The 20,472-nt window shown below is 44.2% G+C and overlaps 2 protein-coding genes across 4 annotated transcripts in view; one reads left to right on the top strand and one right to left on the bottom strand.

Moving 5' to 3' along the window:
- si:ch211-26b3.4 (connector enhancer of kinase suppressor of ras 2) overlaps nucleotides 1-7,005 on the bottom strand; it is a 68,897-nt gene extending 61,892 nt beyond the window's left edge. The window contains 1 exon segment of the mRNA XM_055034246.1: nucleotides 6,544-7,005. Within this exon segment, the coding sequence (XP_054890221.1) occupies nucleotides 6,544-6,607 (64 nt within the window). The 5' untranslated portion in view covers nucleotides 6,608-7,005.
- A 3,098-nt stretch (nucleotides 7,006-10,103) lies between these two features.
- Nucleotides 10,104-19,677, top strand: hdx (highly divergent homeobox). Of its 3 annotated transcripts, none has more exons than XM_055034615.1 (11): nucleotides 10,104-10,199; nucleotides 11,432-11,593; nucleotides 12,265-12,411; nucleotides 12,588-13,766; nucleotides 13,846-13,902; nucleotides 15,907-16,053; nucleotides 17,461-17,659; nucleotides 17,739-17,818; nucleotides 18,800-18,895; nucleotides 19,031-19,153; nucleotides 19,237-19,677. In XM_055034615.1, the coding sequence occupies exons 2-11, from the start codon at nucleotides 11,528-11,530 to the stop codon at nucleotides 19,462-19,464; spliced, it is 2,322 nt and encodes a 773-aa protein (XP_054890590.1). In that variant the 5' UTR covers nucleotides 10,104-10,199; nucleotides 11,432-11,527; the 3' UTR covers nucleotides 19,465-19,677. The 3 variants fall into 3 exon arrangements, with proteins under 3 accessions (XP_054890590.1, XP_054890591.1, XP_054890589.1); XM_055034616.1 differs by lacking the exon at nucleotides 10,104-10,199 and adding an exon at nucleotides 10,223-10,459; XM_055034614.1 differs by lacking the exon at nucleotides 10,104-10,199 and adding an exon at nucleotides 10,223-10,514.
- Nucleotides 19,678-20,472: the final 795 nt, after the last annotated feature.

Here is a 20,472-nt window from a genome sequence, read left to right as displayed (position 1 = left end):
CTTCCCTTTGACACGGAATTTAAGCGCCTGTTACCGCCGGACTCCGCCGTCCGTTTAACCACGGGTATTCGCCGGGCCCCGTTGCCCACAACAGGAAAAAAAAAAAAAATTACATACATATTCACAAAATCAAATCCATACATATTACATTTCAAATGCAACTCTAAACAGGTGCGTTTTTACTTGAGATTTGAAGGAAGTAAGGTTTTCCGCAGTTTTACAGTTTTCTGAATTTGTTCCAAATTTTGGGTCCATAGATGCTGAAAGCTGTTTCTCCTCTCTTGGTTCTGGTTCTGGGGATGCAGAGCAGACCAGAACCAGAAGACCTGAGAGGTCTGGAAGGTTGATACAACAACAGCAGATCTTTGATGTATTGTGGTGCTAAACCATTCAGTGATTTGTAAACTAACAACAGTATTTTAAAATCTATTCTTTGAGCTACAGGGAGCCAGTGGAGGACTTTAAAACTGGTGTTATGTGCTCTATTTTCCTGGTTTTAGTGAGAACGCGAGCAGCAGCATTCTGGATCAGTTGCAGCTGTTTGATTGATTTGTTGGACAGGCCTGTGAAGATGCTGTTGCAATAATCAATGCGACTAAAGACAAACGCATGAATGAGTTTCTCTAGATCTGGCTGAGACATTAGTCCTCTAATCCTGGAGATGTTCTTCAGGTGATAGAAGGCCGATTTTGTTACTGTCTTGCTGTTTGAAAACCCCCAAATCTGTTTGTACTGTTTGTATCTGTTCTCGATGACTGCCCCAACAAAACTGATCAATTTGAGCAAACGTTGCTTCGTGCAGCTTAGACAATTCACACTCCGTCATGTAACCCGTGTCCTAATGAAGCTCTGGCTGCTGTTTCATGCAGTCACGGCTATACAGTTAACTAAAAAGGAAACAGTGAATAGCTCTTATCGTCACTCTCATCGTTTTCGCGACAGCGACACAAGATGTTGTGCTGAAACTTTCGGTCCGTGTCTCCCACATGGTTTAAAGTTTATGCTGCTTGCAGCTGCAAACAGTTATTTTCCCAGGATCGCCGCCTTTTTTTTTTTGTTTTTAGCTCCGTTTTGTCTCTGATGCCCTCGTCGCGATGTCACTGTCACCACGTTTCACCACTGGGTCGTTATGTTTTGTATAACGTGAAGAGCTACTTTTGTTTGTTTCTGCAGCTCCCCCAGAGTCACCGCAGACCTTTCGGACGCGTCTCTGCTTAGCGCCGCTCCCTCATTGAAATGTTTTCTTGGGTGGATAATCTATTGGTCTTCGTATCTTTGCAACATGTCTAATATGCTCTTTTTGTTGTCAGATGATAATAATGGCTCAGGATTTCGTGCTAAATTTCTCCAAATCGCTCTCCCAGGCCTGTTCGTCGTGCTGCATCAACAAACACATCTAACCACAGAGCCCTGACTACAGGAAAAATAAAAAAATAAAAGAAATTCAGACGAGCTGATGAAAGTGTGCACGTGCTTCTCGGTTATTCGCAAGCCCCTCTCCTCTCCGCAGACTGAAGTGTGACATGTCGCCATTATTTTTAGACTGCTCCGACACATCGACAGGCGCGGACAGGAGGAGAGATTACTGCAGGAAAAGTGACCGGCCTTATTCATTTTCCTGTCAACGTGGCCGAGTGTCGGCAGGCCCCCGGCGCCTCGCCCGGGGCGAAGAGCCGCACGCAGCACCACACTTCGACTGCGTCATTGATTACACACGCAACTCAAAAGACACACAGAGACACACGCGCGATCATATAGGAAACTCCTCTAGTGTGGGCGTTCAGATCATAACAAATGCTGATGAGTCATCTTTCTGTGAGCCCTCACCGGCATTTTGCTGCTGGAGCAGCAGTTCTCCTCTTTCCAGCGGCGGGGGATAAGATGTATAGCTCAGCCTGCTTTGTCTGCATGCCATCCAGCAGCGTCAGGTTTTCTCTGGCAGACTGCAGATGATCACATCTCTCCGTCTAACATGCTTTGTATATGTCAAGAGATTGGCTGTCCAGGTGAAAGAGCTTCTGTCTGCAAAGAGCTGCAGCTTGTGTTTCTTTTTTTTCCGTTTTGTTTTGTTTTGTTTTGTTTTTTGGGGAGGTTATACCAGTGAAGGAGACAGTACATAGAAGTTTCTGATCCAAAAAGCCCGATGATACGTTTTGTCTGCTTTGCCTCGGCTCCGGCCGACGAACCCACAACTGCAGCCAAACTTACAATTGATGGCAAAATACCTGTTAGGTTTGGCATGTTTCACATGGCGCCTTGCGAAAAACCGTTTTAACCAGTTTTGCCAGTTTGTTTTGCCCCTCTGCCAATTTTTGGCAAAGCACTCGAGTCAGAGCAGCGCCACTCCAACATGTTTTTCTTACTCAAGTAAAAGTAAAAAGTACAATGTAATAAGAATACTCCTAAAGGTACAATCACCGACCGATTAATCACGTTTAGTCCGATTAATTGTTTCACCCCCACGTAATTGTGAAGTAGAAAAAATGTTTACAATCTGAGAAATGAGAACAGAAAATAGATCAGCGCTCAACAAACTTCCTTCCGCCTCAGGAGGCCGACTCTGACTCTGGAGGAAGGAAAACCTCTCCTCCGATATCAAGCCATCTGCATCATCCTCGCCCTGTGGGGTAGCTCCATTCGTCTTCTCATTATCTGTGAGCAGCGTCCCTGTCCCACAGCATGCCGCGGCCACCGCGGTGGAGGAAATGCTGTAGTTTTAGCTGTTATCTGCCACATGTTTGGTCAGCCCCACACATAAATCTTGCGCCTTGCGATGGCTGACTAATGGTTGTTGCTTTTAACGCGTTTCAACCGTCTGAGCCGTGGAACTCCGCAGCTCCTCCAAAGTTACCGTGGAGGAGCTGGACTCTCAGTTTAGCTGAAGGTTCATATCTCGGTAGGTTTATAGAGTTTTGGTTTTCTGATGATGGTTTGGACAGAGGACTATAAAATACACAAAGGTATTTTATTTTTTAGTTATATTGTCTATAACCTTTGCACAAATTTCTCCCAGCTCTTAAAGACGATGGTTGTTGTCTATCGCTCTCTCTCTAACAAAAAAAATTAAAAAACAAATAAAACCCCCTCTGAGGCATCCACAGAACAGCCGGATTCACACTGAGCTTAAATTAGAACACATGTGGACGCTTCTACTAAAGAGGCGACCTCTGAGGGCACTGGTTGTGCTGGGGTTAAGTTAGCTGAATCACAATAAAAACAGACGGCCCAGTTCTCAGCTTTGTGGTATTTGGTTTTTTTTAGAAAATTGAAATGTAGCTTTTTTTTTCTACTCAATCAGAAAGCAAATTGATAAAGTTTCCTCCAACGTTTTAGCTATAATGTGAGAAAACATGAGAAAGCTCAAGGGTTGACGGCAGTTTTATGGGGTTTTTGCAAGATATTGTGACTTTTGTTGAAAAGCAACGACGATTGTTTGAGGGTTCTTACAGCAAGACTTATCACCGCATAGCAACTGTCAGCTAACGTGAGTCCTTTCTATGTCTCGACCGATTTCTAGTAAACGAACGACGCTAATGAAAAGGCCTCAACACAAACGTTTAGCTCTCCCGCGTCAAATAAGACGAAGAAAAATGGCTGCAGACTTCAAACGAAGGCCTTTCCAAAACGCAGCGGGACCATTTGGACCAAGATGGCGGCGACGAGGCGATCCCAGCTGAGAGGCCAAAGCTAAGGCTGTGTAAGCGCGCAGATTAATACAGGATTAACACTTCCAGGTTTACACCGGTGCCAAAGACACAAGATCTGATCGCACGGTTCGTGAAGGAGGCTGGGAAACATGCTTCCTTTTTTTTTTAAAGAAACAATGAAAGATAATTATGAAATACTAGATAAATACTGTTATCTGTTCTGTGACTTCATGATAAATCTGTGACCGAATATGAGTTGGGAATTATAAACTAGCACAAAATACATTTGCTGTAATTTGGAAAGCAAGCCTGTCTCTCTCTTCTTCTTCTTCTTCTTTTTCTTCTTCTTTCTTGAATAAAAAGTAAAAATTTTGCATGCCAAATTTCACATAGCTCAGTCTGAATGGCTCAAAAGCAGCGGAGTGTGACCAGGACCGGGTTTGGGTCGTGTCCGAAAATAAGCACCATCAGTCATGTTGTTTGTCCTCTTGCGCCCGGTCCTGTTTTTCTCAGTGTGATTTACACACTCGGGAGGAAACGGCTCTCGCCGAATTCAACACGTTCTGTCGTGTTCAGTGTCTTTGCCCGGGCAACATGTAGGAAGTCGAGCTTTCCGAACAAACACTCCACGGCACATAAATGAATAAGGCGATGAATGACTGAATTATTCTCCACACCCAGCTTGTCCCAATTTGGCTGCTCGTGTGTCTCGCAGACGTGTGACGCTGCCGCGACCGATTGTATTTTGCATAGCAGTGAAGAGGAAGGAAAATCACGGGTTCTGTGGCAGTGACGATAAATCGATGTCAATAAATTATCGTGAAACTGAAAATGTCAATAGCATCTGACAGGCTAGTCTTTAAAATTCAGTAACGTGATGATATTTTGCACGTTTTTACAAGATGGTGGAGAGATAGCAAACAGTTTCCAACGTCAATTACGCTGTCTTAGAAACCTAAGACTTTTCATTTGAAACTGTATCGCGATAATTGTCAAAATCACAGAGAAAGTGGCATGCACAGATTCAAAATGTTTTAACTCTTTCATGCATGAATTATGATCCTTTGTGTCAGGATTTTTTCACAATTTTTTTTTTAGATTTTCTTAAGGCATAAAAAAGTAGGAAAAACATGGTTTAAATTGCATTTATTTTTTTTAGGTGATGAATTGTAATTTTTCAAATTGTTATTTGAAAACTATATCAGTAGTATTGTTTTTTTTTTTGTTTTTTTTTTTTTACCTGCAAGAGTGGTCTACAGTAGAAGGAGGGACGGAGTCGGTCGGCATGCTTTGTTTTGGTCTGTCGGCCATATTGGAGTGAACAAAAATAATTTCTTGCATTTGCAACTGATGGCCAGTAGTTGATAGTGTATTTTATGATGCATTAGTGTCCACTTCAGTGGTCTGTGTGCACTTGTAACATAAAAATTCACAAGAAGCACAAGAAAATGGCCTTTGGATAGCTGTCCACTGTAGCGGCTGCTATACAATGAAAGGGGTTAAAATGAGAATCTGAAAAAGTGTGTGAATTTGTATTTGACCCCTTTTACAAACATACTCCTAAATGAAATTCAGACCGACAGCGTTCAGAAGTCATTTCATTTTTTAGCAGACATGGCCTTGTGAGTCTTCTGAGTGGTTTTCAATAGTTTTTCCGAGTTCATCCTTTTTTTAAAAAAAAAATAACAAAATCGCCTGATTCTATATCGATTTAAGGAGGGATATCGGTTTCCAAGTCTTGCCACCGATTCTCAATCTCCAGTCTCGAGTTTCCTGCCTTTAAGCCTTTCTTCCTTCCCACCACCAGCTGAAGCATCCCGACAGCATGACGCTGCCCAAAAAATGTCTCCAGCACTGGACTTAACTTCGCGGTATCACGATAAATGGATAAATAAATCCCAAAAGAAACACGTGACGTATGTGTGATTTGTAAGTGGAAAAATGTGAACAAAAATCCTTCCCTTCACAAGACAAACGCAGGAAGTAGCTCACTCTGTGGCTCAAGCATGAATTGTACGAATTGTTTTGACTCGGAGTCATCAATCAACCAGTGATTAAGTCATGCTCTAAAGTAAAAGCGTTGCGCGCACCGAGCACCAGCTTTCCTTCCTTCGTTCCTTCTTTCTTTCCTTTCTTCCTTAACGTCGTCTGTCAGCAGCAGGCCTCACGCAGCTTTCTTTCACAGATCTCTGTGGAATGAGCAACGTGTGTGAAACGGCCACGCACGCGCGCGCACACACACATAGACTCGTACGCGCTCCTATTCGATTAGTCGTTCGTTCGAAGGCGCCGATATATGCGAGGCGCGCTGCAAAGAAAGCCAGTGAGCACTGCGCTGTCCGCGGTGCTGAAACTGGGTGACGGCGAGTGAGTGAGTGAGTGAGTGAGTGAGTGAGTGAGTGAGTGAGTGAGTGAGTGAGTGAGTGAGTGAGTGAGTGAGTGAGTGCATTCAGCAGCCTTCACGGCGCGTGGAGATGTGCGCTGGAGGGCATGTGCCAGCGAGTGAAGATGACACATCTCCTCCTCATTCATTGATGAGCGCCGCCGCTGTATGGTGATGATGGTGATGGTGATGATGATGATGGTGGTGATGATGATGGTGGTGATGATGATGATGATCCTCCGCGACAACTGCTCACACATCTTCATCCGCCGTTTTGTGGCTTTTTAATTCATCGGTCACTTCAACCCCCCGTACCCCCACCCCTCTCCCCCACGTCACAGTCCCGCAGCAGCTTTGAGCGCGAGGGGAACACTCATGCCCAGAATGTGGCCTCCTCACCAACCTGCACCAACCTGCACCACCACGACCAGCAGCAGCAGCAGCCGCCGCGTCATCACCATCCTATAACCACAAGCGGCGTGGTGCGGCGTGGAGCGTGGCCGCCCCGCTTACCTTTCATCCAGTCCAGCACTTGCTTCGGTGTCCATTTACTGATAGGCTCCATAACCAAAGCCATGGTGTCACAGTCTCTCCGAGGTGAGCGACGCGGGACTGAATGCGGGCGTCATGCAACGACTTGTCGGTCACATCTGGATCAGAGGATGGAGGACGAGGAGGAGGAGGTGGAGGAAGGGGGGGGGGAATAAAATAAAAAAAAGAGAAAAGAAAAGAGAAAAGCCCCTAGTGCGGGTTTATTATCTCCATCGGAGCTCGGCCGCCTGCAGAAACGGTGAACGGGCTGCGGTGGTGCAATCCGCACGCGCGCACAAACACGCACGCACACGCTATCTCCCTTCTCTCTCTCTCTCTCTCTCACACACACATACACACTCCCTCCCACCTCTGTGGTTCTCTCTCTCTCTCTCTCTCTCTGTCTCTCTCTCTCTCTCTCTCTCGTGCCTTCCCGCCAGCAGCCCCGCGCGCTCTGTGAGAAGTGAATTCGGAGGTGCCGCGCGAGGAGATGGAGCGACCCCTCCCCGCCCCTCTACTCCTCCCGCCCGCCTCGCTGCAGCATCACGAGGGGCACCACGCATAATACGGAATGGTGCAACGCACACCATACAGGGAGGATCTCTGTACCCCCTGTAGCCCCCTCCTCCTCTCTCTCTCTCTCACACACACACACACACACACACACACACACACACACACACACACACACACACACACACACACACACGGAGAAAGTGGCTTTATGCAATCCTGTACTAAATCGTGCTGCTATAACGCACAACTGCTAGCACTATAGCCTCCACCGCAGCTGGTTTTAATGAACCGAGACATGCTAAATGCTATCAGCGCTCCAGCTGATAGCAACGGGTTGCCATGGCAGCCACGTTGCGGTAGCAGTTCGTGCCACAGCGCAAGGTGAGGAGGTGTCAGCAGGTCGCCGCTCTCTCTCTCTCTCTCTCTCCTCTCTCTCTCTCTCTCTCTCTCTCTCTCTCTCTCTCTCCCTCTCCTCTCTCTCCTCTCTCTCTCTCTCTCCTCTCTCCCTCTCCTCTCTCTCTCCTCTCTCTCTCTCTCCCTCTCTCTCTCTCTATCCAATGTGATGATCGGCTTCAGTCGTCGGGCGCCGGAGCGCGAGCTCGCCCGAGCTGTGAGGCGCAGCGCCCCCCTGCTGCGGGTTGTGGAAGACGGGTGACGTCATGGGATGAATTCAACAAGAGCGGCGTCGAAAAATAAACAAATGAAGAAGTTAAAAAAAATAAAATAAAAAATGTGACTCAATCAATAAATCTTAAACAGAGAACACAACAGTTCGGTTCCATCCGTCCTCGCGGGGTTCCAGCACATTCCTGACTTGAGCACCTGCAGGAGCTGGCCGCCATTTATCACACGAGGAACACACACACACAAACACACACACACACACACACACACACACACACACACACACACACACACACACACACACACACACACACACACACACGCACATGCACACACTCTCTCTCTGACAAAAGTGCATGCAAGTCACCACAAGTTTATATTATTATAGCTATTTTTATTATTATTGCAGCAAATTTGAATGTGTTTTGTTTTGTCATTCATTTTGACAGGGCTGTGCAGAGACCTTTGGATGGCCAGGGGCTCAAATTTAAAAAAAGGCACACATTGAACAAAACCACCATACAACAAAATAGAAACAACCTGTATTACTATATCACTGCCATCATCAGGGGACAATGCAAAGCAAATGTAATATATTTTTCCCAACAGGTATAAAGTTGCTGTTTCTGCTGCTGACAGTCCTGGAGGGATGAGTTGATCTGAGACTGTAGCTGTTAAACAGACCAGAGAGAGAAGGTCAAAGGTTATGAAGTTATGAAATAAGCACATTTGCTGCCATTTTATTAATTAAGTCCTAATAATATTTATTTAATCTGTAGAGCAACTTGGCTGCAGACTGATTTATAGATTTTTTTTAAAAAGCTGAAAGGGGTTTAACTCTGTATAACTTTTTGATGTTAGCACCTCTGAGATCTAGAATTAGAATTATTTTCTTGCTATCAGACACTTTGACTAACATTTCCACTCCTGCACCGCGGTGAAGGGAAGTTAAGCTTGACGCCCTCTCTGCTGACGATTGGCCGGTTGCCTTTTTCCGACCTTTTGACCTCAGGACGACATGCAGGCTTTGAGAAGGATGTTCTGTATGTGGTTCTTGTGTGTGTGCTGTTGTACAAGACATTGTTTTTGTAGGTTTTAGAATAGCTCTTTGCCACATCAACCCGTTTGAAAAACTGAAGATGTTTATGTTGTAGTAAAAAAAATGACACCATTTTGAAGCGTGTCTTTTTTTTTTTTTTTACACTTTTCAAATTGTGTCGATTGGGGTTGTCTTTGTCCACAATCGCTAATGACTAAGGTGCAATTGCCAGTGCGAGGAATGCAAGCAATTCTGGCATTTAAAATGTTTTTTTTTACATGAAGGATATCCTTTAATTTGCTTCAGTCACTGTATACTTGAAACTTTTTAACATAACGCCGCAAACTAAAATGAAGTCTACTTGGACTTTCCGTTCGCTCGGTCGTGTGCAATTATTTTTAATTTAAGGCTAAATGTTTCGAAACATCCTTGTAAAAGAGCATTTAGAACTATAGCATTTAGATGATTCAAAACTCATACCTTTATATCTTATAGTTTAGATACTCTGACAGAGTTCATTTTTATGCTCTTATTTTTTACGTTGAAAAAGTCCAACGTAATCATAAAAGAGTTAATTTGTACTCTGAAAGTGCATAAATTAATTAATATAATCCTCTTTCAACACTGGGAATTTGGACCTGAATGATCAATGAGTGTGGCGTAAACTTTACTCTTAAAGTGTAACATATGCAGGTCACCATTTGCTGTGTACCATCACCTCCATGACTCCAGAAAAAAAAAACAGTCGACAAGTTTTTAAAATTATTATTATCATTGTTATGTGCAAGCAGGAACTCATTTATGTTGCTAAAATGTAATATTTGGAGTCAGAACCTCTAAACATTGGAAATGAAACAAGAAAAAGGACAACGTTTGTGGTAAATATGGGTATAATATGATTCCATGGATATGTAAAAAAATAATAATAACAACAGTAATAATATATATATATATATATATATATATATATATATATATATATATATATATATATATATATATATATATATATATATATATATATAATTGGTTCAATTATGGCACGCATCTTCACACATTTGCATTCAGGCTCTGCAGAGCATCTCCATTCAGCTGCTCCAGCTGTGAATATCCGCGCCCTATCCAAAATAACACTAATGCGCTACATCACTTCAACAAACCCCACTGTGAGGAGGAAACAGGCCATTTCCCACTGCCTGCTTCCGTACTGCGTGACCTCCCCCTCCAGCAGCCCGCAGAACAAAGTCAACGGTGGGCGGGGCCACGGGACTCGGTCCTCAGCCCCTTCGGCTGTCACAGCCTTGATTTCGGGCGCTCATTGGCTCCTGTCTGCGCACACGTCACAATCATGATTAGAATTGATGATCGGGACATTCTGATTTCATTGTCTAGCAAAAAGGGGGACCGGGGAAGAAATCTGCTGATTTGGAGCGTCCGTCTGATTTTGACATCAGAAATGGTATGAAAGAAAGTGATTTCACTTTGAAGAGAAGCCCGCGGAGGAAGAGCGGCTTTGTTTTACTCCCGTCCGGGGCCGGGGCCAGCAGGACGAAGCTCTCCGGGATCGGGAAATCATAGATTTGAAGGAAAACTTTAGCTGCGGCTATCCATTGGGGGTGTGGGGGGAAGCTATGCTAACGCTAGCTTAGCGTGGACTGGCTCGCGCGCGGCGGCTCTTTGGGCCTGCACGGCCGCCGCGGCGGAGCGGCTCTCCCCTCGGTCTGTTCACTTTCTCGGTCCCGGTCGTGGAGTTCAGTCGGGCGCTTCCTGCGTGGTTCGTGAGTTTTTAAAGCCGCTGACTGACGCGTTGACGGCGGACTCGGTCGACGTGCCCGCTGTTTGTTTGCTAATTCTCGCCGCAGAGATTCCATATTGACTGTAGCCATGCGCAGTCTGCCTGCCAAAATAAACCTGCTGTGTGCTTATTGGTCGCACAACATTCCCGTGTGGGACTTTGTGTTTACCAAACCCTCCTTAAAACTCCGAATGGGCCACACTTTATACTTTATACTTAATAAGTCGGTCGACTGAACGCTATGTTTATTTTATTTTAATTTTTTAATCGTACCCACTTTAAGGCTTTATAAAAATAGTTATATACATATATATATGGCAATATGTATAAGATAGGGAAGCATCGCGAAAATGTCTAAATATTATTCCATTTGTTGAGATCGGAAAATCAATAAAACCATGATAATAATGATTAAATAAACAAACACACACACGATTACTGTTGTACAGAACAATCATGTGAAATACATTTTACTTGATTTATTAATACTTTTTTGTTTTTGTTTTTGGGTTTGATCAGAGCGTTTAGGAGCTTTGAATTAATATGCAAAGTCATCCAGTGTTTTTTTTTTTTTTTTTTTTTTTTTGTAGTTTGAAACACAAACAGCAACTCATTCCATTAAGAAGTTACATTGTTATTACAGTAAGCAATCAAATACAACTCTTTTAAGTGTGACACAAGTGTAAATTGTGTGGTGAAAAAGACAAGTTATACAATCCAACATAGATCAATCGTCACAGCAATTATTAACTCCATTAATTTCCATTAGTTTCAGGATTTCCACATGCAAATAAGATATAGTGGAAGCTACACTTTCAATGGGCCTCTACACAGTGTACACGTTGTTTCTTTTTCGCTTGGAATAAAGATTATGTCCGCTTTGCTTTCCTCCTCAGCCATTTCACACAGAGGTGTGGGAGGCACAGTGTGGCAAGACGACTTCAAAGTCGACAGCGGGCATCTAGAAAAATGGAGGTGGTGCTGTGATCTGCATGGCTGCCTCGTTCCCCTCTAGTAGTGAAATGGACGCGTGGCCACAGAGGCGTGGCCTGCAGACTGTGAGTATGTCAATTCTAAATATGCTAAATAACATAAATATGTTTCTGTTGTTGTGATATCACTACTACAGTAATTAATCTCTGGGGGAAATTAACATACAATGCAGTTAGACTGATAAAGGATCAGGACAGCAAGCCTGAGCTTTGATGGAATGATCTAAGCATATTGACATGTGGCCCAGTCAAAGTCCTTGTCTGAACCCAACTGAAAATCTGTCACAAGAAACTCAGGATCTTAGATGCTTTCTATCTAATCTGACAGAAAATAAAGGCAGGTAAAAATCAACAGAAACTAAGAAAAAGAAAAAAGATATGTTGTTTCCACTTTTCACAATGAAGTGCAACACACACCTCCACTGAATCAATACTTTCTAAAGACCCATTTTCACTACAATTGCTACAGCAAATATTTTGGTAAATATCTGTTGAACTTAAAATAATAGAATTATTTAGTAGGTCACTATTACCAATAGCAAAGTATTCCCCAGTGCTTAGAAATAAAGTAACTCTGTCATAGCAGAAAATTCTTGCCACCCTCTTTTAAAGGCCGGATAGTCCCTTTATCCCATCACCTTATATAGACCTTTGTGAAAAAGTTGCTGTTCTTGAAGTTGATCAGCGGCCGATTTGTTGTGATCTGAGGGGTTTCCGTCCTTCTGCTTGTCTGTCAGATGAACCTTCGGTCTGTATTCACGGCTGAGCAGCAGAGGATCCTGGAACGCTACTATGAGAACGGGATGACCAACCAGAGCAAGGCCTGCTTCCAGCTGATTCTGCAGTGTGCTCAAGAGGCCAAGTTGGACTTCAGCGTTGTCCGGGTAAGCCGGTGAAAATCGCCCGTGAAAAAGCGGGAAGGAAGCAAGACCGCTTGCTTTATAGGAAATGAGTCTAGTTTGTAGAGTAGGTGTGTTTTGCTGATACCTTCGGTAAAGTCTTATACCGATTCCTTGTTGGATCGGGTTCCTGAACAGATCCTACGTTTTCTTTCCTGCAGACATGGGTTGGCAACAAACGACGAAAACTGGCCTCCAAGATCGAGCAGAACGGAAGCGCGTCTCATCCCTTGTCGAGCCACGGAATAGCTGGAGGGTTGCTCTCCGGTTCCGCCCTGGCTGGAAGCGTGCTGTCCAATCACAGCCTAGCGACGGGGGCGCTGCTTCCTGCTGATATAACCGCTGCCCGAAACATCCAGAACCGCGTACACCTCCTCCCCCCATCCTCGTCTTTCCCCGCTCTCTCTTCGGCGTCTTCCTCTCCGTCGTCATCCTCACCCCTCAGCAGCGGAAGCAACAACAACAACGACGTAATACTGACTGGGATTTACTCTCTGAACCCCGTTCCCCGCTCTCGACCGAGGCCTCAAGCCCCACAGTCTCAGTCGGACTCCGAGATCTCCATCCGCGCGTCTTCGTCTCTGATCAACCAAGCTCTGCAGAGCAGGAGCACTTCCACGTCCTCACCCATCCACTCCAAGTTACTGACTCCCTCTTCCACACTCCCACCCCTGACGTCTGCCTCAGGTTCTTTAGTCTACACTGCAATTAGGAAGGGCACTTTATCCGTTGGGGATGGGGGGATAAGTGCCGGCGCAGGGCTGGTACCCCACAGCTGGACTAGACAATACGGTACTGTGCAAACTCGCCCTTGGTCGTCGTCTTCACAATCCCAATCTCAGCTTCAGCCCAGACCTCACTCCAACCCCCAACCTCAACCGCCTGCGCCGCAAAAGCCTCGAGCCTCCCTCCCAGCGCAGAACGCGGGGCCCTCTTCTGAACAAACGCCTCGGATTCAGCAAGTCTTCACCCTGTCGGAGACGGGCGACAAGGAGCGCCCGAGGTCCGGGCAAGCGTCCGCTCCAAGAAGCCAGGCGACCTGCAGGCCAGCGCCTCACCCACTGGATGCCGGTCACAACTTCTCCATTGCCATGGAAACGGGAAACGAAGAGGACGAGTGGCTGAGGGAGGAGGAGTTGGCCAACATGGCCGCCCAGGCGTACATCCACAGGGAGCAGCCGGTGACCAGCCCGACGGGAGGCGAAGCGTCTGTCGCCAAGGGGAACCGCACTCCTCCCGCCACGGGCTCCAGACCGGCGGCGCTTCCCGGCAGCGCGGCGCTTCAGGGCAGCTACTCCCTCACAGTACAGACCTCAGTCCCAGGCGAACGCAGTGCACAGGTAAGGACAGGTTTCCATTCCATGTGTCGTTACTCCTCAGAGGGATTTAATGTGATTAACTTGTGTTTTTTAAACACAGCCTTCACTCGGTGTGTCTGCTGCCCCCTGGGTAATCAACAGCTCCAGAAAGAGAACAGTGAGTATTTGATCAACTTCTAGAAAGTTCCTAAACGAAGGTTCACAAAGGTTTTTTTTATTGTGCCATAAAAAATATATATTTTTTCTGTACTTTAAAAAGGTACGACTTCTGATGAAAATTATGCCATTACATCAAGCAAACTGTGACGTATTTTCTTCCAGGACTGTCTTGTGTTTTGCCCAATTCATTTTCCAATATTTTCTGACTACCATGTTTCCATGGAGACAGCGTGTTTTGTTTTCCTCTGTAAAACATTTCTAAAACCATCTGCACAGCTCTATGTTGGGCTCTCAATTAAAATTTCTGACAATAGTGCGACAAGAAGTAAAGAAAAAACAAAAATTATACAAGAACAGCTATTTGTACAACTTTCTTGAAATAAAATCTTCTTTTTTTTTTACTAACTTAACCACTAGAACGGTTTTACCTCATGTTTTTAGACGGTGGCTCAGCTTATAAAAAGCAGCCACATCTGACGCCGTGGGTTGTTGCCACATGCCTCCATTTCAGTCTCATCTTTCCACAGGATGTTACTCCAAATATCTTGCGGTTGGTTCAGAAGCCCCGAATCTGTCGGCCATGTTGTTTTTAGAGAGAGGAGGCCTTCGTTTTGCAACCGTTTTCACATCAATCAAACTTGTTCAGTCTTTATATGCTCGCTGTGGAGAGCGGAAAGCAGCTCCCTCAGTCTGACCTCTTCCAGCAGACGGCCCTTGTTTTGTTATTTATTATTTTCTCCGCCGTGGAACCCAGATTGTACATCACTGTGGGCCTTCCTGCCTTCCTGGGCAGCAACGCTTGCTTTCATAAGAACGATCTGGTCATTTCTCTTGCACGTAGGTGACTCCCGAACTTTACAGGCGTTGCAATTTTTCATCTTTTGGTTTAGAAATTCAAGCATTTACTGAGGAGTGGCTACCGAAGTGTCTAAAAATGTTTGTTTTTGTTCATTTTGTTAAGAAATTAGACGCTTAGAGGAGAATAAAAAGTACTTTTGTTTGTATTTTAATATGTTGACACCATTTTGAGGCCATTCAACTGGGTTTTCTCGTTTTTGTTCCCTGGTGTGAGAACGACGTTTTTTTTCTACAAACTTGAACATTTTACTGAGGAAATTTAGATAAAAGTGTCTTTAGTCAGGAGCTTCCTCAGATTAGTTGCAATACAGACTGCTACAGGAGAGCCATCAGCATCTACAACAACTCTTTTCAAAGGACCTTGAATAAAATGAGTCAACATTCAATTTCCCTCTGGAATCCATAAAGTATCTGAATGGAATTGAAATAAATCTCCAAGTATATTGTCATGTTTCAAAACTATATTTTCGATTTTCTTAAAGCTTTTTATTACCTTCTGGACATTTGAGTGCCAAATATTTGCATTGAACTACGTAAATACTAACTGTGTTGCAGCATTATTATCTGTAGAGTCCACGATTCGTAAAACTGGACGCATTGTGCTGTGTGGCCATTATGGATTTATTTATTTTTTTCAATTAATCAGCACTTTCTCAAAATCCATACCTCTTAGAGTTGAAAGGACTAAAGCAGATATGTTAAAACACATTGGTGGCTTTATTTTATTGAGAAATGTAAAAAAAAAATTATTTTCTACCTTTTGTTTGATGTTTTAGCCATAACTAGATTAGGAGCTATACCTTAGAGGAGATTAGTAATGCAATCCTATTTTAATTTTGAAAGACTGCATTCATGTCTGTCAGTCAAAAACCAAAAGATCAATGACTCAAATGCCAAACTTAAGTAGAATATTTCATTTAGACATAAATAAATGTAAAAATCCACTTCATTTATTGAGCGTTGTAACATTTAGCTCCTTTTAGGAATTGTAAGGGAATCTTGAAATCCAAACATTTCTCCTCATTTAATTATGTTTCTCCCACACTGCACCACTACAACAATTTCAATACTTTTTCTGGACTTTTCAAAGCTGCACCAGAACCCCTTTACCGGTCCGATTCCCGTCTGCTTGTCGCCCCCGCAGCTGCAGGACCGGACCCAGTTCAGCGACGGCGATCTCGTCCAGCTGAAGCGCTACTGGGACCGAGGCATGACCAGTCTGGGCTCGGTGTGCAGAGAGAAGATCGCTGCCGCAGCCAACCAGCTCAACGTGGACACAGAAATCGTCAAGGTAAAGCTCCTCGCCGAAGGGTGAGCCGAAGGGTGCTCTTGTCTGAAGAGCCGCGTACGTTTCAGCTCCTGGGATTCCTGACCGTTAGTTTAGATGTGAGGCGTCAGCATGGAGGCCAGTCATCCCTCTCGCGACTTTCCCCTCCGGCTGCGTCTGTACCGGAAACGGTGGCCCGCCGTCACAGAAAGCCGAGCTGCGTCTTGCCGGAAACGCACTTCAGACATGAACTGATTCACTTGGGTCTTTTATTTAGCTTTGGCTCTAAAGTCCAGCTAAAGATGAATGTGAATGTACCAGACGGAACCAGAGGGACGTCTGTGGATTCTCCTGAGCGCCATCACAAAATTGGAACAAGCAGCTTTTCTGGGTCACAGACTTTTTTTCTTTTTTAACTTGTTTACACAAAGTTGTTTAAAAATCATGCAGTGATATATATATCGGGGCCAATGTAAGAATGCTTTTAGGCTAAATATAGTTAATCTGGATTGGATCAGACACACACACACACTTCCAGCCCTTTGACTTCTCACTCACAGGGATGTTTGGTGCCAGAAAGGAAAAATGGTTTTTCAGAGAGAACACAGGAAGTCTGAGGATTTAGTAACTTTTCTGGTTGGGATGGTTGAAACGATTCTGATCGACGTGAAAGGAGAACATTTAGCAAAGCTCCTGTGCAGTCAAAGGTTTGACGTTTAGCTTAAGTCGTGTTCAGATTCGGTTCGGTTGGAAAAAGGAAATAGATTCTGGGGAAAGACTTTCTTTCTGTCTCTTGTGTTTTGTTTTGTTTCTTTCCTCCATTTTTGGTGTTTTTGTTCTCTGTTTCTTTCCTCTATTCCATCCTTTTCTTTTGCTTTTGTCTTTGCTTCTCTTTTTCTTTCGATGTTTATTTCCTTCATTTTTCTGTTTGGTTTCTTTCTTTTTTCATCTATTCTTTCCTTTTATTGTTTCTTTCCTTTGTCCAGTTTACTTTTTTGTGATTTTTCTTTCTTTTTGTTTCTGTCCTCTATTCTTTTCTGTTTTTGTTTCTTTCTTTTTCTTTTTCCTTTTTTTCCCCTCTTTGGTTCTTTTCCATGCCCCTATTGTTTCTTTCTTTATTTATTTTTTGTTTTTCTCTTTCTTTCCTTCTGTTTGTTGGTTGTTTTTCTTTCTGTCTTTCCTCCATACTTTCTGTGTTGTTTTCTTCCCCCCTTTATTTCCTTTCTTCTTTTCACGACTGAACTGTTTTGTTTACATTTTTTGAAACAGGCTAAATTCTGGCACAAATATAGAGGAACCTCAACTTTCCTCTCAGCTGTCTTTTTTTTTTTGACCGGATAACGTTTTTTTTTTTTCTACATTTATTGGTCTGACCATTCCTTCAGTCGTTTCTGTCTACATGTTGCCTCCTGCGTAAATCTCTTCATGCAGACGTGGATCAGCAACAGACGGAGGAAGTACCGCCTGATGGGGATCGAAATCCCGCCCCCTAAAGGCGGGCCCGCCGTGTTCACCAACCCGTCTCCAGGAAGCCAGTCCCCAGCGGCCGCCAGCCCCGACGAGGATCACCTCAGGACACCCGAACTCGCAGATGACCTGAACGACGGCGGCTCGGTCTGCATGTCCGAAGGTGGGGCCCGCCGGTTCATTTGGACGCGTGAACTCGTGCGCTTATTGATTCATTTCTCGCTTTGTGTTCTCAAACACAGACGGGACTGTCGATTCGCACCACAGAGACGGAGACGATGAAAGTTACGCGTCCGCTGCTGCTCCACTGGCCGATAATGTGGTATTTCATCAGTCACCCGACGCTGCGGTAGAAAGTTGCAGTTTGCTGTTTATCACAGAACGTGGGATGGGAGAGTAATCGCATATCTTGTTGGATTGGTCGAAACGCAAAACTTTACCTGAGATTGAAGGACCAAAGCTTCAGTGCCTCAGCAGATATTCACCCTCCTCAAACTTTTCCACGTTTTCCAACGTCTCAATCACAAACTTCAGTGGCCTTTATTGAGCCTGCATGTGATCAATCAACACAAGCGGAAAAGAGGATACATGAACGTTTTACGTTGTTTTTAAATCAGAAAAGGCACATCTGCTTAACCGCTGGCCGTTCTTCTTTGCAAAATAACTCGAGCTCCGACTGATTTTTTCAGAGCAGATCTGTAAGCATCACGTTTTCAGGTCTCAACAGATTCTCTGCTGGACTTTGTTTAAGCCATTCTAACATGTGGCCAGACACAAATCCTCCACAGAACATCAGAACCGAATTGACTTAAAGTGTTTCTTTTAAACACAGACAGAAATGTACTGAATTACAAATTCCATTGATAAATCAGTACCACACCATTGCAGACCAATAGCTTCACAAGTTTGGTCACCCAAACTGTGGTGAGTCAGCAAAATTAGGAGTAGAATAGCTGATGTAAAAAAAACATAATTATTTTGGAATTCTTTCAAACGGTTCAGAAAGTGCAATTGGGAATTCTAAATATAATGTTGAATAATTAATAAAGCACAAAGCATAGAATTAGACTGAATAGATCTGCCCTTACGGACCGGGCACATTGTCACCGACACCAGATCTAGAATTAGTTTTTCATTATCAGGACCAATACTGATACCCATACTAACATTGGATCTGTGCGTCTGTGCTGCGAACTGAACCATTTCGCTGCAGCTCTCTCTGCACGTCTGTGGCCGTTTTTATGAAAGCAATCGATTGCAAAAGAAAGGAAGGGTCAATTTATCCAATTTGTGTTTTTGGCAGAAGATCGAAGTAATCGATGAGGATGAAGAAGCTGATGAAGATGGCGATCTGATGGTGTCAGACCTCGAGCAAATGCAGAACCTGCTGGAATTTAAGGTGAAAACACTTTCACACTGAGCAGACAAGACGCTCTGCATGTTTGTTTGGTTCAGTTTAAATAATAATAAGAATAAAATAAAATTAAAAAAAACTGATTTAAAAGAACTTTATGGAACCCTTCTTCTTTTCCAGCACGAGGAAGTGCAGTTCCTAGAGAACGAGCTAGAGAACCAAAAACAGAAATACCAGGAGCTGGCTAACTTCACAGAGAGTCTGCTCAGCGCTGTGAGGGACAACGACCTGGAGAGACAGAAGGTGCATTTCCAAACATTCAAGTTCGAAAGGTAACAAAATCCGTTCCACGTTTCCAACCTGACGCCTGCTGGACGTGTGCGTAGGAACTTTTGGCCAGTCTACCTCAGACTTCAAACCCGGACTGGGACGCCACGGAGGAGAGAAACGCCCAGACGGATCCGACGCCCAACCACAGAACCCGGGCGGACGGCTCGGCTCAGGTTGACGAAAAGCCACCGCCGGTCGACACAGACCAAGACCGCTCGGCCACCGAAGTCACCGAGCCCTCTGCATCAGAGGAGCCGCCGCAGGAAGAAGGGACGGAACTGTGACTTGTACGAACGGCGAGCAGACAGCGAGGCGGGCGGAGTCTGACGGTTGGTGGTAAACTCCATGCACAGTGCCTGTGGACTGATGCTTCACTATGACTGTTGGGCTGAACGATGCCTTTTTTAATTTTTATTTTATTTTATTTTTTTAACTGCATATCATTCGCCTTGCTCTGGCCCAGTCTGGAGAGAACAATAAATGACCTCTAACCTAAACGCTTTAGAACCTCTTTTCTTATGTCAACCTGGAGACACTCGCCAAACTTCAGTGAAATGAACCTTTTGTCAGAATATATTTATGTATTTTATAGCTTACCCGTTCAATCGAATCAAAACCGCAGATTGATTTATTTGTGCCGCGTCTTTCGCCAACAAAGCAGTTCAAATTGCTTCGCACCATAAAAAACATAGAATAACAAAGTGAGATGTGATTCAAAGTTTTGCCTTTTCAACTGTATTCAAGTCTGGAGTAGTGCCTAAATGCAGATCCAGACAAGTTTATTGGTTGGCTGATAACTCCAGGTTTTCAGACTCCTATTGGCCCTTTGGAAGAGTGATAGGATCCCATCATAGTCAACAATGGGGAAAGGAAGGTGTTCAAATCCATATATTCATCCTTTTTCATCATTCCAAGCCTTCCTTGGCAGTCCCTCGCCACAAAGATCCATTATGTGGCCAAGTCGCACACTTCCTGTCAAGTTCAGGAGGAATTTAACAAACTACAAAGGTTTAGATTTGTGATCGTGGACCGTGAAAAATTTGCCCCAATGTCCCCTGAGGAGATTTTTTTCCTTTCTCCCTTTGCCATCCCACTCAACTTGAATTCCAGCAAGTTAAGCTTGTTTCACATTCAGAGGCATTTTTAATCATCACTCTGACAATAAACAGGAGAGGAAGCTGAAGATAAAGTGCTTTGGGGGTCACTGTTGGACAGCACTGAAACAGGAAGTGGACAAAGAACGCACATATGAAAACAATGGCATTGTTTATGTGGGAGATTATGCATATGCA

The sequence above is a fragment of the Poeciliopsis prolifica genome, unplaced genomic scaffold (genome assembly GCF_027474105.1).
Source record: "Poeciliopsis prolifica strain line A6 unplaced genomic scaffold, Auburn_PproV2 SCAFFOLD009, whole genome shotgun sequence".
Lineage (NCBI taxonomy): Eukaryota > Metazoa > Chordata > Actinopteri > Cyprinodontiformes > Poeciliidae > Poeciliopsis > Poeciliopsis prolifica.
The sequence above is the reverse complement of the archived record's forward strand: the minus strand, read 5'-3'. Positions and strand labels throughout refer to the sequence as shown.